The 18,064-nt window shown below is 29.8% G+C and overlaps 1 protein-coding gene across 1 annotated transcript in view; it reads right to left on the reverse strand.

Annotated features, from left to right (window-relative positions):
- The window catches only part of LOC107447723 (katanin p80 WD40 repeat-containing subunit B1), a gene marked incomplete in the record, with an annotated part of 103,034 nt that overhangs the window by 15,411 nt on the left and 69,559 nt on the right, over positions 1-18,064 (reverse strand). Inside the window, 5 exon segments of the mRNA XM_071188269.1 lie at positions 1,895-2,062; positions 8,903-9,273; positions 10,614-10,988; positions 12,996-13,090; positions 16,586-16,710. Coding sequence (XP_071044370.1) covers positions 1,895-2,062; positions 8,903-9,273; positions 10,614-10,988; positions 12,996-13,090; positions 16,586-16,710 — 1,134 coding nt within the window.

Genomic DNA, 18,064 nt, shown 5'->3' on the forward strand with positions numbered 1-18,064 from the left:
CTAATTTAACTAAAAAAAAACAATGCTAGTTATGGTAGGGACTAGATGTACTTAATGGAATTTAACGTAAAAAATTACGGTTCTCAATGCTTATTAAAAGATTATAAATTTTGTGTAATGAAGATTTAGGGGGATGAGAACACCTTGATATGTCTTATGCCTAGAGATTTCTGATTTTCGGCATACGATAGGTTTACGAATAGCCTTTTTTGGTTTACGAATGGCCTTTTTCAATAGCGAGATAGCAAATGGTAATTTACTTGATCAAAATTATTTTCTTGATGCGAAATAAATTTTTTATTTTTTTGTTATATCTTGTCAGAGGTTATTTCAGGCTTTTTTTTGTGGAAAAAGTCCTCTTGTCGCGAAATTGTCAAAACGCTACTCATAATTTTGAAAATTTGTGTAAATTAGGTATTGTTTCCGTGGTGCTGGGAAAAATTTAAAAAACCAGTGGTCTATCTGGGTTTTTTAGTGGAGTCTTAGTCTTGTATAATTATTATTATTCTTGAGAATTTCTGAAAATAATGTTTTGTCCATCCATTATCAAGATAAAATATTTTAAATATTTTGTGAAAGGTACTATTTTACAGTAATATATTTTATGAATGGTTTGCTTTAACGATAAGAAGTTCTTTGTGAAGGATTCGTTTAGCGAGCTAAATTTCATCTAAAGGAACTCCTGTTAATTTTTTTTATCATATGTAGAAAAAAAATTTGTAATACTACCGTACTGTTTGGCAATGATATTTCTGGTAAAAAAAATCCAAAATTCTGGTAATAAAACCAAAGTCAAAATAAACGGTATTTAAATTATTCATTTTATAACCTTTCCGTTTATTTATGGTAACGGTTTACCTAAATTCTGAATTCTAAAATTGTAGATCTTAGTACCACACATTTAGTAAAAATACCAAACTGAAAATTAAATGTAACCAAATAAATGGATTTTTACCATGTTCTAAGATATCATGCTAAAATTACCAAGTTTTACCGAAGTTTACCAAATTTTAAAGCATATTACAAAACGTTATTTTACTGTTAATTTTTTCCAAAATCCTCACCAAAGCATTTCGTAAAAAATTACCGTGTTTTTTGGCGTTCCCATGAAGCCAGATTTACCATATTCTAATAATTTTGACCATATTTTTTTCTCAGTGCTTCGTGGCATTTCTACTTTAATTTTAGATATTACGCTGAATTACGATGATGGTAATGTAATAATATAGATAACTATTTCCTCATTGTAATTTATATAGACGTTGATACTGTTTGAAAACTTCCATATAAGATTAACTTATTCAAATTACAGTTAGTTTGCTCAATGTCTAGACAAAATTCACCCACTTGTGAATGCGTCTGACTAGTTTCAATTGTTCTTCTTCTGAAAATTCATTAATATATTTAAATTTTAACAGGAACTTGGTATAATGAGCTATCTCCTTTCATCAGCTTTACACCAATAAGAAATTTGATGCACAAAATATAAAAGCTATTTTTCCCGAAAAAAACATATGTATAATGTTGAGAGTTTCAGTTCAGATTATTTATTTAAAATACATTTTTAAAAAGATAAAATACATTTTTAGATTGAATATTAATGTATTGTATTTTTTAACTGTTATTCCAAAAAGCATTTTTATGTATAAAAAGTCAAAAGATTTTTCCAGTAAAAGTGCGCATATTAAATTGGGCTACAGTTCACATTCAGTTTTTATTGGAATAAATAGTCATCATTTTCTGAGAGATCAAAATTATTAAAGTAATAATAACTCAAAAGTTTTTTTTAAAAAAAACTTTATGAAAATGTCAACATTCAGCCTTCTTATTAAAATTTAAGATATTTAAATATCAGTTGTAAATATAATGAGAAATAAGCTGTAAATAGACTTACTACTGAGCCTTCAGTCCTCCACGTCCTCAAAACTGTTTGCAAGTATATTTTACGATGTCCCAATACTTTCACCATAGAATCATGCCCTCTATATATGGATGATATGGCCTCTGCATCGGATATTTCTAATGAGTTATAACTACCTTTAGTGGGCTGCAACAAACTTCTCTGCAAAATATAAAAGTTTTGATTAAATGTCAAATGACGTTTTTTTTATAATAGATAAAGATGAACTTCATATATAAATAAAAGTATTCTGTGTTCAGGTACTCAATATTTCCAAAACAAGAACAATACTCATGGCATATATAGAATAATAATCTATACTGAAGTCTACGATTTTTTTTAAAGTTAAAAACAATTCTGCTTTTCGAACAATTCAGACATCAACGATTAAAAATATTTTCAATTGAGCGAACGATTCAGTTTTATTGTATTGTAAAAGCGATTCTATTTGTTTTTTACTAGAGAAAAGGACTTATTTATTGGGATACTTGCGAGTAACGTAGTGTAGGTAACTCGACCCCGATTGATTGTTGAAACGTGGCATCTGTTTACGTTAGCAACTTTTCTTCACATTCTATTTCGAGTAAGCCAAGCCAGCCAAGTACCAATTCTCCTAAGCGACTTATTATATTCTTATACAAAGATTCTTTCACAAAGATTTCAATTTTTTCACTATATATTTCTTACTTAACACAAAGACAGGCAACAGGCCACGTAGAGCATAAGCAAATTAATTATGCATCGAAGTTACCAGGTATACAAAGCAAAAATATATCACGATTACAATAAAATACATAAACAAGTTATAAATCTAAGTTAAGTGAAAAACATAGAGTAGGAAGAATCATATTTCAACAGATTCGATGTGCGATACAGTGCTGGTTTAATTAACTTCACTTTAATTAACATTCTAATTTATTTGGAGAAACTTCGCTCAGCTTTAACACGCCATTTTACTTACAAGTGATCAGCCTTAGTTGACGTCATAGGTGATATGTGTGGGGACCGTTATCTTCTTCTTGAAGTGCAAGTATCAAATTGCGTAAATGATAATTAATTCGCATTTTTTTTTTTTTACAAATTCAGCAAATTAACATTTTAAAGAAATTTTTATTAATTCCAATACATTTAAATCACATTATTTGCTTATTCAGTTAACATAACTTGTTGTTTTCTGACAGCTTAGATGGAAAGGAATTAGAGCAGCACAAGAGCTGAATAATTTATATACTGAATATTAGCTGAAAATCTGTTCTTTGTATGGGGGGGGGGATAAGAAACTAAAATAATCAATACTTCAGTCCTGCTTGAACAACACTACGAAGTCACGCACAAAACTGAAACATAATTAATAAAGTTAAAATAATTCCAATAACTTATTTGTTTATTATAATTTGCTGCCCTTCCCGGTTAGTTCACTTATTAAATTAAGCAAACCACGTTTCTTGTAGTTCATCCCATCAGAATAAAGATTAACTGTATTCAGTATCACTTGGCATAATGTTGTTGATCGTAGGAAACTCTTGATTGTCAAAATTTATCACTACTAAGAAATTTTCTTCGGTATTTCTTCCTTTTGAGGGCTTCGAGACACCTATTTTCACAGTACCTGTATTATAACTGCTTAATATTGGAGTAGCAAATTATCAAATATATTAATATAGTACTTTTTGTACCTTTGCTATTATATTTATTACCAATTACATACCCTACACTATTTGTGTTTAGTGCAAAATACTTTATAAGCGATAGCAAACTAAAGCCGAATTAAAAAAAAGCAAGCAAAGCACAAAGAAAAAGACCTTGATAATAACTGTGAAATAACTATAAAATCTTGACCCTATAAAACCTATAATAACTATAAAACCTTGATAATAACTTTAGAGTATGACCATTTCTCTGCTTGATCTTTATATCGTTTAAAATATTTGTAGGTAAAGGTGAAAGAAAGTTCTTTTAATTCTAATTCAGTAAAGTTTTAATACGATGTTTTCGCTACCACTCGAAAAATATTTTCTGAAAATACGAGAAATCCGTTGTAAAATCTCTTATAAAAACTGAACCAATTTTTATAATACCAGTATTACGCATTGCCAAAATTAAGCATCATTTCCTCTAAATCAGTTTTTCTTAAAAACTTTTGGTTTGGTGACCCCATAATGTTAACAAAAATTTTGTGGGACCCTAGAAGTATAACGTAAATGGTACTGTCAGTTTCTTCACTTGTATTGTAATATAATGCTTCCACATTTAGGTCATTAACTTTAACTTTTAAGCTTAAGACATAAAACAATGCTGGAATTTTAAAAAAGTAATAATCTTAAAAATATAACACAATAATAAAAATGCATTTTATTACAAGGGTAAATTCTAACACCTGCCCATTAAGTGTAGCCATTAGGAAGGTTAGTACTGAGAAAATCGGCGTACATGTGTTACCAAAATACTTGGATCTTGCATACATTGGACCTTCGACGAACTGACAGCGTCACGTGCAAAACAAATAAGGTGAATGTTTTTATCATAAAAAAATGCGTTGAAACAGCTTCGTTTTTTGTTTGTGTTGTCTTATCTTGGTCTATTTTCAGATACATTGAGTAAAAATATTCTAGTATTATAAAATTATAATAATTATAATCTTGAAGAAATATTAAAATTGCCGCAATTTTTGGCGACTCCTGGTCACGTTTCGCGATTATCAGATAAGAAACTCAACCCTAAACGAACAAATACCTTTCCTCCATTAACTTTGTTTTTTAATACATAGCTTGTTTTTTCTTTAATTTCAAGTAATGTATATTGCCATAATTAATTAACCATTGGCATCAAAAATATGGTGATCTCTTACGGGTCCCCAAAACGAATCAGTATATATTTTCTCCTTTAATTTTTCTGATACCAACATAAATTAAGCATCGTTGGCGTCACTAATAGTTGGGAGATTTTTTACTCTCTCTCCTGTAATTTTGCCACTCAATACTCAACTATTTCTTTTTTCATTTCAATTGCAGTTGATTTTAAATTATTTTACAGGAAACACTTTTCAGAAGAATTACTAGAAATAAAATTAAACAATTCGCTTTTGATAACTTCTGTTTTGGTGATGTAGTTCACCCACTTAACAAAATGCATGGAAAAGTAAACATGGAAAAGTAAACAACTTGAAAAAAAAAATGTAATCCACAGCAACAATAAACCATGCCAGTTCGTTTTATTTTCTTACGACACGCCCCCGGTACGTCATGGCGCATATATGCAAATTTTCTATTTTACCTTACAGAGATTTTATTTCATTTTATAACCGTCGTTGAAAACAGACCCAATTTTCGACCTTACGACTACTAATGTTCAACTCCGTAGTCTTGTAATTTTGAACCCAATCCGGAAGACAAGGGTACTCTTGGATCAAGTATTGGGAGAAATTTGCCTTCATGGAGGAATTTTGACGGAACTACCCAGCATCTGTGTAACGAGTAGAAGAAATCCACGAAAACCTCCCACAGTTAGTCCGACGGCGAGGAGACTCTAACCTATGATCCGTGTACCACTGAGTATATTTGACATCAGTGCTGTGGTCGGTGCAAGCCGGAGACGTAATTTGAATCCCAGCCATCGCTGCGATTCGAACCCGGTTCACCTCATTGGAGGGAGAACGGAAAAACCCCCTGAGTGATTACGACTCACCTTACAGTGATTGGTCTTCTCAATGAACTTTTCCTCCTTTGTAACTGCCTGTTTAGCTGTTATGTAAGTTTTTCCATTTCGTCTTCAATTTTTGTATGCCATTGTATCTCTTTTTGACATTTTTCATATGTCATATAGAAGTAAAACGTTTGGACAGTTAGCATGTTGCATTTATCACATGGTTATATGTTTTTTTTATTGACTGATATGTGGAAGAAACAAAACTATGCCTCGCGAGAGTGTGGAGATGATTGGTAAATCCTCCTCCTAATATTCATAAATTTAAGAAGAAAAAAAGAATTTAAATTTAGGAAACATAGGATTGGAAATTTAAGAAAGAAAGAGAGGAAGGCGCTATGTAAATTAGTGCACCCGTTTTCCAGTAATTAGAGAGCATTATACCAGATCTTTCCTTTCTTATTTCGAGGCAAAAAAAAAAAAGAAAGAAAGAAAGAAAGAGATAAAACATAAATTTGACAAAAACGTTTAAGAGTAAATTATCTTGCATCTGTCTTATACTTTATTTCGATTTTTGAATTTAGCGTCATTTTTTAATTGAATTGAGAAAATAAAAATACAATAATTACTTCTCCAAGATTTCTAATTCCATTTACTTGGTTAAAGTTTTATTGTTTTCCAATTTCCCAACAAAATTATCATATTCATGCTTGATTTCTTGAAAATATTGGATTACTTAACTTTACATACACACATTATCTGTATTCATATACAGTGGAATGAATCTTATTGAGTTGGAAAGTGAATGAAATTTGAATAAATTTTGTATGATTGCTTCATGGAAAATGAAATGAATTGAAAATTCTACAATAAATTTAATCAATTTAAAAGAGTATATGCAATGAAAGTAATTCAGAGCATATTTTTCATAACTAACTATTCCAAGGAGACATAAAAGTCAAAAGTCATGAAGGTTAACGAGACATAAAAGTCAAAAATTGATACAATAAGACGGAAAGAAATTTTTACGAATAAACGGTATGTTTGACTTATAAATATGTTTGAGATAAATTTGGTATTTTTACTTGAATTTTATTATTTATCTTGAGTAAGATTAGGATCAGAATATGCATTTTAATACATTATTCACAAACTTGGATCTATGCTTAGAAAAAAAAAATCTAATTTATAATTTATAATTCAAATTCTAGAAACGTTCGTATATTTCTTATTTAATTGTGCAAAACGATTTGTTTTAACCATTTTTTCAGAACTCAAATAGTTTCATTTATTGTAGTGACATTTCAAATAGTGACATTTTATTATAAATTACAAAAAATGCTATTATTTGTAACTTTTTTAACGTGAATATTTATGCACTCAAATGCTTACAGATATTTTATACTTTAAAATATCAAAATAATAATAAATAAAATGTAGCAGTAGTACTTTGTTCACGTTGTAGTAGGGTTGCACAATGGGCTATTGGCGACGGATTTTGAGAAACATGCCTAAGGATTATCCGATGACATACTATCACTATTTTGATCCTTCACGCAGGTAATGACACATTCGCTTTGGTAGATAGATGGACCCTCACGCGACGTTGAGCGCATTACGGTGGAACCGTTTAAGTTTAAGGTAAATAAATAAAAGACATAAACATATTTCGAAGGAATAATTTATGAGAGTAACATTTTTTTATCTATTTTTCAATAATATTTCTTTTAAAAACGTAATAATTTAAAAAAGAATTTTAATTATGTCATAAAATGTGTTGCAATCGTCATTAGAATATAGTCTACGTAACATAAGTTGGGGATCGGGAAAGGGTTTTTGCAATAGTTCAAGGAAATTAATACCAAACAAAAACAAATACTAAGCGATTTTTACAGATATTAAATCAACTTTGCCCACTTAAAAAAGGAAAAAAACTTAGTTTAAGCACCCAAAATTCTACTTTTTTTAAGAAAAATAAATATTACAAGAAATTAAACCCAATATCATTTTCAAACAATATTATTTTTTTTAAATTTCCTAATGCAAGAAAATTTATCACAGTAGAACTATTGAAAAGCTTCCAAAGATTGCAGCAATTTAAGATCATGAGCCTCATAAAAGTTTTTATGAGTAAAAAAGATTCAGATGCAAAAAATAAATATAACCAATCAATCATCAAACAAATTATATATCAATCTTTATGGGAATGCTGCCCTCAGTTTTAATAGGGGAGATTCAGGTTTAAATTCTGACATTGCTGATTGAAAGGTATACAGACAGAAAGAGCTGAAACGAAAAATATCCGGAGGCAGATGACTCATGTGGTTTAGTTAGTTTAATGTAGATTAATTTCATTTGAATAATTTCACTAATGTGGATTAATTTCATTTGATTAATTTCACTCCATAAAGGTACTGAGGTTAGTTTGTTCCAATACTTGATCCCTTATCCTTTGAATCAATTGTTTGCTATGAATCAATTGTTTAATGCCAGTGATAAAATACAGGGTGTTACAAAAAAAATGGTTTTAGCCTTTTTTTTTTATTTTTTTTTTAAAGATAAGCAATTTTAAGCAATTATTTAACACTGCATTAATTATAATTTCAGAGCTTTTGTTTCTCGAACAAAAAGTTCCCGAAGGATGATCTCGAAAGATTTTCGAATGTTGTGAAATCTTTTATGAAGAAAAATCAAACTACGATATTTACGAAATATTCATTAGCCTCAATCACTTGACGTAATCAGAAGACGATGTTAGTAAAATGAAAGGTTAGTAGAAGGAATTTGTAGCGACATCTGTTGATAACTTTCAGAAGTAAAAGAAAAAAAATTCTGGGAATAAAATTTAGATCTTACATGAGGATTTATAGCAGGCTGTTATTTTCGAACCTTAATCATTTTCATGCTATAAATCTTTGAAAACTGTTTAATTTAGAACACCTTGTAAAATGCGAACATTATTATTGAACTATTTTTTTTTCTCACCAATGTTCACCTGGAGAATGACCTAGGTCATACAGGCATTTGCAGTGCAGATTTGTTGGCCCCTCTTTCAGGGGCACCATATTAGGTGGGCCAACTTAGCGCCCACAGACAGGACAGATAATACAGAGAAGAGGAAAGAACATCCATGCCTTGCCCGGGATTCGAACCCAGAACCTTTCTGATGCAAGGGCAGTTCCCTAACCCTACGCAGGCCACTGGGCTAATTATTGAACTATAATTAAATAAGACTACATCAATTTATGTTTAATTTGAGTTCAATAAAATTAAAAGACGTGATTGTGAAACTGTGGGTACTTAAAATTTCTGCCATTTATTATAAAAATGTGAGTAAATAGTGAATAAATTGTTACTTACAGGTAAGAAATCATCTAGTTCTATTCCAAATGGCTTGTTTCTCACAGAAGGGAAAACTTCAAAGTCAGATGTCTTATTAAGATTTGGGAATTGCACACACTCATTTTTGATGGCTGGTTGTGAGTCCTGCTCGACTAAAATTTCTGTAGAGTTTTGGTGTATTTTATCTTTCTCATAGTTATAAGGATGAGCTACTGCCATTGGTAAAGCTAGCAAGGTTGGTTTTCCTTCAACATTCGCAATTTTGTATGTGCAGTTGAGAGAGTTTTTTGAGCCGAAGTCATTTTGAAGAGTTGTCACCGGATCTTCCAAAGGTGGGAGAAATGTCGAAAGATCTACACTTATAACTCGTGTTTTTGATAGATCAGCATCTGTAATAAAGAGAGTTAAAGGTATTTTTTTCTCTTTGAAAAGAATATCCTCGAAAATGGAATGACTTAAAGTTTGGATTCGGTCCAATAACCATGTATTGCTTATGTTTGAAAGCTAAAAAATGCTCCTAAGTAAATTTTTATTTCAAATGACGTCATTATATATAAGAAATTTGCGGATTATTACTTTTATCATTAGTTTGAGAGTCAATGTTCAGTCGAAAAAATCAGATTTGTTTTTTGATGTACTAATAAAGTAAAAGAGTATTTCAAAAACTTAACATACATATTAAAAGCGAATTCGTGTAATGCTTCTTGATAGGTTTGTGAGAAACTTGCAAAAAAGGAATAATAATTTGGCAAATCATTAATTTGATTAAATTGGGAATATTTTAGTTTAGCTATCTAAATCAATCTTGCCATCATAGAAATTTAAACCGCAAAGATCGAAACATTGTATTATTTCTTTCTTCACATTAAAAATAATTGTTACGGTTAACGATAATACAAAAATAGCAGTTTCGTTATTCAATAAATTGATTTCTTCTGGAACTGTAATAACACTTTAACCATGAAGGCCTTACTGTAGTAAATATCGGGCAATAGCTTTTAATTTTTGAAAACATCCGTGTAATGAATGATGAATTCAGGATTAAGGCATATCGGATAGGATAGCGGCACTCAACCTTCAAAAACATTAGTGTACGAAATATAGGCAATTGACCTTCAAAAACTATAGCATTGAGAATACTAGGAGAATACGAGAGTACGCACATCACTGCTTTATTATTTTTCCCATTATTAATAATTAAAATAGGCAATTATTAGCATTCACCACGCATTCTATACACTATATATTGTTCCGACTCTATCCTCAATCTATAGTACGAAAAAATATTAACAAAAATTAAAAATATGAATCTTTTAGCAAAAACTGAACTGATAATGACATAGCTTAATCGATTGTGAAAATTTCAATCTATTGTTATTGCATATGACTCAACTTTTGCGAAAATACACTGTGAGGATTGCTAAATAGTCATTATCTATACATAATAATACACGCGGCTGTGTGTGTGTCTGTCTGTAATCACAATATATAGCCCCAGAAGCCTCGCCCAGGCACGAAACTCGGCCCATAATTGTGTTTTGACATAATGAAGAAGTATTTTTTTTCTTTTTCAAAAATTTGGTTTANGAACTATAATTAAATAAGACTACATCAATTTATGTTTAATTTGAGTTCAATAAAATTAAAAGACGTGATTGTGAAACTGTGGATACTTAAAATTTCTGCCATTTATTATAAAAATTTGAGTAAATAGTGAATAAATTGTTACTTACAGGTAAGAAATCATCTAGTTCTATTCCAAATGGCTTGTTTCTCACAGAAGGGAAAACTTCAAAGTCAGATGTCTTATTAAGATTTGGGAATTGCACACACTCATTTTTGATGGCTGGTTGTGAGTCCTGCTCGACTAAAATTTCTGTAGAGTTTTGGTGTATTTTATCTTTCTCATAGTTATAAGGATGAGCTACTGCCATTGGTAAAGCTAGCAAGGTTGGTTTTCCTTCAACATTCGCAATTTTGTATGTGCAGTTGAGAGAGTTTTTTGAGCCGAAGTCATTTTGAAGAGTTGTCACAGGATCTTCCAAAGGTGGGAGAAATGTCGAAAGATCTACACTTATAACTCGTGTTTTTGATAGATCAGCATCTGTAATGAAAAAAGTTAAAGGTGTTTTTTCTCTTTGAAGAGAAGATCCTCGAAAATGAAATGACTTAAAGTTTGGATTCGGTCCAAAATCCATGTATTGCTTATGTTTGAAAGCTAAAAAATGCTCCTAAGTAAGTATATATTTTTCTCAATTGACGTCATTATGTATAAGAAATTTGCGGCTTATTAATTTTATCATTAGTTTAAGAGTCAATGTTCAGTCGAAAACATAAAGTTGCTTGTGTTTGAAAGCTAAAAAATGCTCCTACGTAAATTTTTATTTCAAATGACGTCATTATACATAAGAAATTTGCGGATTATTACTTTTATTATTAGTTTAAGAGTCAATGTTCAGTCGAAAACATAAAGTTGCTTATGTTTGAAAGCTAAAAAATGATCCTAAGTAAATTTTTATTTCAAATGACGTCATTATATGTAAGAAATTTGCTGATTATTACCTTTATCATTAGTTTAAGAGCCAAAGTTCAGTCTGAAAACATCAGATTATTTTTTGATGTACTAAAAAAGTATTTTAAAATACTTAACGTACATATTAAAAGCAAATTCGGGCAATGCTTCTTGATAGGTTTGTGAGGAGCTTTCAGAAAAGAAATAATAATTTGGCGAATCATTAATTTGATTAAATCGGGAATATTTCAGTTTAGCTATCTAAATCAATCTTGCCATCACAGAAATTTAAACCGCAACGATCGAAACATTGTATTATTTCTTTCTTCACATTAAAAAAAATGTTACAGTTAACAACAATAAAAAAATAGCAGTTTCTTTATTCGATAAATTAATTTCTTCTGGAATACAAATAACACTTTAACCGCAAAAATCTTACTGTAGTCAATATCGGGCAATGGCATTTAATTTTTAAAAACGTGCGTGTAATGAATGATGAATTCAGGACTAAAGTATATCGGATAGGATAGCTGCACTTAAACTTCAAAAAAGTCACTTTAGTGAATCAACGGCCCTCAACCTTAAAAAACATTAGTGTAGGGAATATAGGCAATTAACCTTAAAAAAACTATAACATTAAGAATACTGGGAGAATACGAGAGTACACGCATCACTGGTTTATTATTTTTCCGATTAATCCAATTATTAATAATTAAAAAAGGCAATGCCCGGCCGACAGGAACACGTAGAAGGGGCAGGCCAAATCTCAGATGGCTAGATACCCTGGAGAAAGATTTATCTATATTAAAAATAAAGAATTGGAAGTCCATTGCCAAAAGAAGGACAGCTTGGAAAAAACTACTGGAGAAGGCCAAGGCCCATCCTGGGCTGTCGAGCCAGTGAGGAAGGAAGGAAGAAGAAAAGGCAATTATTAATATTCACCACGTATTCTATACACTATATGTTGTTCCGACTCTATCCTCAATCTATAGTAAGAAAAAATATTTAAAAAAAAACTTACCCCAAAATTAAAAATATGAATCTTTTAACGAAAACTGAACTGATAATGACATCGCTTAATCTATTGTGAAAATTTCGATCTATTGTTATTGCATATGCCTCAACTTTTGCGAAAATACACTGTGCTTATTGTTAAATAGTCATTAGAAGGAATAAAGATGAACATTAAAGAAATGATTCTTGCATAATCGTATAATAATAATTGAATTTTCAAATTGGTACATACCATTAACAAATGATAATTAATAAAATGCTAACTTATGTGAAAAAAATTAAAATATTATAAATAACAAGTAACATAATTTTTTTTCAAAACAATTCCTATTTCAGTCAAGAATTTTTTTAATTTTGTTACTTTTTATTATATTTTTTATATTTTTCTCCCATACAAAACTAAAATTAATTAATGAATTATATTTGAAAAAAAAAACTGTATTAACATCAATTGTTATCCACTACATGTTAAAAAAATGTATTTCATCTTGAGTGGATGAATAAAAATTATTTTATTAACGATTGAAAATGTGAACAAGATTTAAGGAGAGTGCAAACTAATAGTAGGAATTAAATTATACTCACTCTCTACATTTGAAGGACAGTTGTCTAAGAAATCAATTCTTTCAATAAACTGTGAAGATTCATCTTCGTAATCCGTGACAATGTCTTCAAACGCACTATAGTGAGAGAAAAATATTTTAAATTGTTCACATAATAAATTATAACTCGCAAATTTATATGAATTTTTATAAAAAATACAAACATTCACATAAATTACAATTTCATGATGGATGAAAAAAAGTTTACTTTTATAAATAAATTATGATAATTTTATTGCTTTCTAATTAATTCTTTTATATTAGTAGTAGAAAATTTTTTTGTGCTATTACTTTTTGGGCAATTATTCAAAATACAGTCTGATCTCTATTTAACGAAGTAGCTAAATCCCAATAAAAAAAGTTCCTTATATGAAAAATTTGTTAAATAGAAAATCACCATTTGAAGTACTTAAACACAAAACAGGTTTCAAATTCATAAATACTAGACATAATTAAAATAGCAATTGATACACCTTTATCCTGTAAATTTTTATCTACTTTCAGATTGCTTCAAATGATTTTAATATTTCATTATATGAAGGTTTAATGATTTCTTCATCCTTTTCTGTCTTCATCTTCCTCTCAAATATCCTACGTTCTGAAATATTTTGGGAAATAGGGAAAGTGGATCTCAAAGAAAAGTTTGTTAAATAAAAAATACACATACGAAGAAATTTCCCAAAATGTTCTTGGTTTCTCGAAAAAAATCGCAACGTAGCGAAATTCACAAAATGGAAGTTCGTTAAATAGAAGCCCGACTGTAGTTATGCACATATATACTTCAAAACTATGTATTTAATTAAATTGTTTAATTTGTTCTCGTTATTTTAAGTACTTCCTACCAATAAGTGAAGCTTACATCTTCGTGCGAAAGTACTTGACTTCATCAAAGCTTCAAGGGAACTTGATAACTAATTAAAGATTTTTGAATGTCGGTCGTCATAATTAATAATTAGTTAGGATTAGTAGCATCAAAGAAAGACTCGCGTGATGGCTTCTCAACAGTTTATTCTGCTTTGATCAGATCAATGCAAATATATTTTAACAATGGGAATAATGATACAATAAGAAAAATAGACAAGGAAGTTCCCGTTAAATATATATATATATATATATATATATATATATACCCNAGTCCTAAAAAAAACTCAAATTTTCAACAACAATGATTCCACTGACAACTTCATAAGAATTATTATTGTAGTAATTAGTTTTTGAGTCATTAAATCATGTACTTTTTTATTTTTTATACTCTATACATTTTATATATTTTTGTGCCCAGTACGGGCCTTTAAATAGGTGTAGAATTTGAAAGTAGTAAAAAAAAAATTATGAAATTCTAATCATTAGCACAAACTCTAAGCAAACGAGCACAAGTTGGTCTCGAGTTCGAGATGAGCCCATATTATTTTTAATAAGTTGAGCAATCAGGGCTCTCCCAAATATTCAGAATAAAGATTCGTGAAACATTCGTTAAGACATTTTTTTATTTACTTATTAAAAAGAATATTTTTCAACTATAACTTCCAACAGATCCAGGATAAAAATTATTTTAAAAAGCTTTACTTTTGAATCTATAAGACGAAATGTATACAAAAGAGAAAAAAAAGAACGAACGAAAGAAGAATATTGTTTGACCATTGATGTGCGGAGTTAGGTTATCTTTCCTCCATTCTATTTTCTCTTTCAACTTTTATAGTAAACCTTCTCTTCTAGCGTTATCAGATACCCTTTACTTATGCAGCAGACTTTGCACTTTTGGAAATGTGAAATACGCATGAAAATATCAACATAAGATGCTGCGCAAAAGATTACTTTTTTAGTTTGTCTAGGAGAGATTTTCCAAAGAAAAAAAATATGTATAATTTTTCCATGATTTGCTCATGCTTATCTTTAATTGAAAAATAATGCTTCATAAGCTCTTACGCCTGTCAATTTATTCCGAGTTATTTGCGTAAGAGGATTAAATACTGACAGTGAAAGATAAAATCTTTGTGGTATAAAAGGACGTAAATTTCAACAGCTAAAGCTCTTCTTAATTAAAATTACTAAGTCAGATATTTGAATTATGAAAAAATAATTGAAGTAGAAATTGCACTAAAAAGTCATTATTAAATAGCGATAGTCTTTTGTTTTTTTTTTAACTTACTTTTATTTTTTTCTGCAATATTTATTAACATTCAGCTTATTTAAAGCACTGTATTATACATATATGTGTTACCGTTAAAGTGTATAGTTCAGTTATTTCATAGAATAACTAGGTATTTCATGAAATAACTAGACAAGTCAGTTAAAGTATATAATGGAGGAAAAATTTTATACTTTACCTAGTAATTCTACGAAATAACCAATGATAGACCGTCGAAGTGAAAAATAAAAAATTTAAAAATTATTTTACAAATTAATTGATCAGAAAAGATTAAAATCACTCGAATAATACATGTTATCCCAATTGTAGATGATTAATTGATAAATAATAAGGAAAAGCAGATGATATAATTTGTTATTGCTCACATTAATAACTACGTAAAAACTATATGCAAAAGAATCATAAAAGCTGCCATATATTAAACATATATAAAACTATTATATATTGCAAAAGAATTATAAAAACTATTTACATCTTTACACTATATATATTTTTGAAAAAAAATTATAAACGCTAATTTTTTTTGGTAAAAATTTTGGTTGGGCTCTTAGCTATTCCGGGATTTGGAACAATTTTCCTTGTCTTTCCCCTACCCAAATGAGTACTGTCTTGACTACGTCTTATGGAAATGCTTGCTTTATTTTCTTAAATCATCATATAAAATGGAAATGTCTTCTACTTTTTCACTGAAATTCCATCATTTCCAAATTTCTCATAGAATTAATATGTGTACCTGGTTTTACCCACTAAAACCGGATTGACAAAGGTTTGACTATGCCATTTCCTTCTAGACTTTTAAAAGAAATATCCCACATCTATGTCTTTTTGAGAATGATGTATACAACCAAACAATGAATATCTTGGTTCAATCAGACAATTTCTTAGTCAAACAGTTAAGCTCCAACAGGCTTCTGAATATCAGCTACCCGATATTACCCCGCCCTCCCTGATATGTCTTTTTTTTCCTTCATGTTTTTTAATTTAAGGAATTATTTGCGCATTATTAGTCGATATAAGGCCTATGAAAGAAACCCTTCATTATTACTGCAGATGCCTGTATGTTAAACTTTTAATACAAACAGTGTTATTAAAATAAGATACTCTATAAGTAAAACTACCTGAATATATTAGTTCTTAGGAGGTAAGAAAACGTAAATAATCAATAAACTGGTGTTTTCTAAAACTATAAAAATAGAGTTAAATATTAAAGCATATAATTTTATTTTCATGATTTGTTACCCTTCTCGGTAAGATTAAGAAAACCATGTTTTAAGACGTTAAAAGTGCGATTTTTTAAAAATTTAATAGCATGAAGCTAAAAATATAAAACTTCATTAATCCAAAAAAAAACATTCCTCGTAGCAAAAATAAAACAGTTATATTATAATTTAAGATTTTTTTAAAAACTTTATACAAAGGCTTACCTATCATTTGATAACGTAGGAACAATGCAAGATGTTTGCTGTTTATTCCAAGAATCAAAGAGTTGTACTTTTTTTAGGTCCATTATATACACTGAAACATTTGTAAGACTAAATGCTCCAACAATCTGTAAAATAAAGAAACGATAAAACTTGATTACCAATCTATCTATTTGAACGCAGATATTTCTTGAATAATTATAAACTATTTCATGAAAAAAGCCACCAGAAGTAAAATTGAATGGTGAGTAAGGGATGGCACATACAAAAGAAAGCCTATAGATTCATTTTATAAGAGATATTTACCGTTTGAGTGCTTTGAAATCAATCCAGATGAGTAAAAGTTCATACACGAGTTTCACTTCCTTCAATTTTTACAACACTGTGAGAACTGTAATTAATACCAATTCGAATTTGGTGCTTAAAAAACTCTAAAAATTGTGGGTTATTTCAAGTTAAAACCAATTCGAACATGTGTGTACACTTTAAAGGATGCTATTAAATTTAAACTCCAATAAATGAGTAGGCTTGCACCAAGATCAGATGCATTGAATTATTTTGTTTCCGAAAACAGGAACGTTGGCGCATTTTGAATAGCACCAGCAGTTTGCTTCCACGCCGCTATAAAATCTCTACTGAAATAAAAGTTCGTCCTTAAAATGTGTATGCTGCTGCACAATTGAAAAAGAAAATTAAAGAATGAAAAAAGTGAACTCAGTTCAGGTAAACCTAGACAAAGTATCAAGTACCGAAAAAATGTTTACAAAATATCTAAATGCAAACAAAGTAGGAGAGGATAACTTAGAATTACGCTGTGGTGGAGTTCTTTTTGAATATTATGCTTTCAATTTTATATTTGGGAAACAGTTTCTCAATATACTTGCCAACCTGCCTGTGTAAGGATCAGGGAACTGGCCTTGCATCATAAAGGTTCTGGGTTTGAATCCCGGGCAAGGCAGGGATGCTCTTTCATTCTCTGTACTATGTGTCCTTACTGTGGACGCAACGTTGGCCCAGCTAATATGGCGCCTCTGAAAGGGTGGCTAACAAATCTGCCCTTCAGATGCCTGTATTGACGAAAGGTCATTCCCTAAGTGGGCATTGGCAAAAAATTCAATTTTGAAATTTCATGGTTTTCTCTAACTTACTTTTCCCTATTCTTTGAATTTTAATATACACTGTAAAATATTCCGGTAAAGAGTACTGACACCCTGATTACCGGACCTTTTTACCGTAAAATATCTATTTTTTGCTCTAAACTTTATAGTGCAAAGAATTTGATCTACCGTAATTTTTTACACTAAAACTTACTGAATCACTGTAATTAAGTAAATAATATTGCAAAAAGTAAGGTATAAAATTTTACGGTAGAAATGCATTTTACGGATGCTGCTTTCAGAGTCCCAGTACTTTATACCACAATTTTATCCAGAATTTTACACAAAATTTGAGATGAAAAGTTTCTTCCGCTACGTAGTATCC

The sequence above is a fragment of the Parasteatoda tepidariorum genome, chromosome 2 (genome assembly GCF_043381705.1).
Source record: "Parasteatoda tepidariorum isolate YZ-2023 chromosome 2, CAS_Ptep_4.0, whole genome shotgun sequence".
NCBI lineage: Eukaryota > Metazoa > Arthropoda > Arachnida > Araneae > Theridiidae > Parasteatoda > Parasteatoda tepidariorum.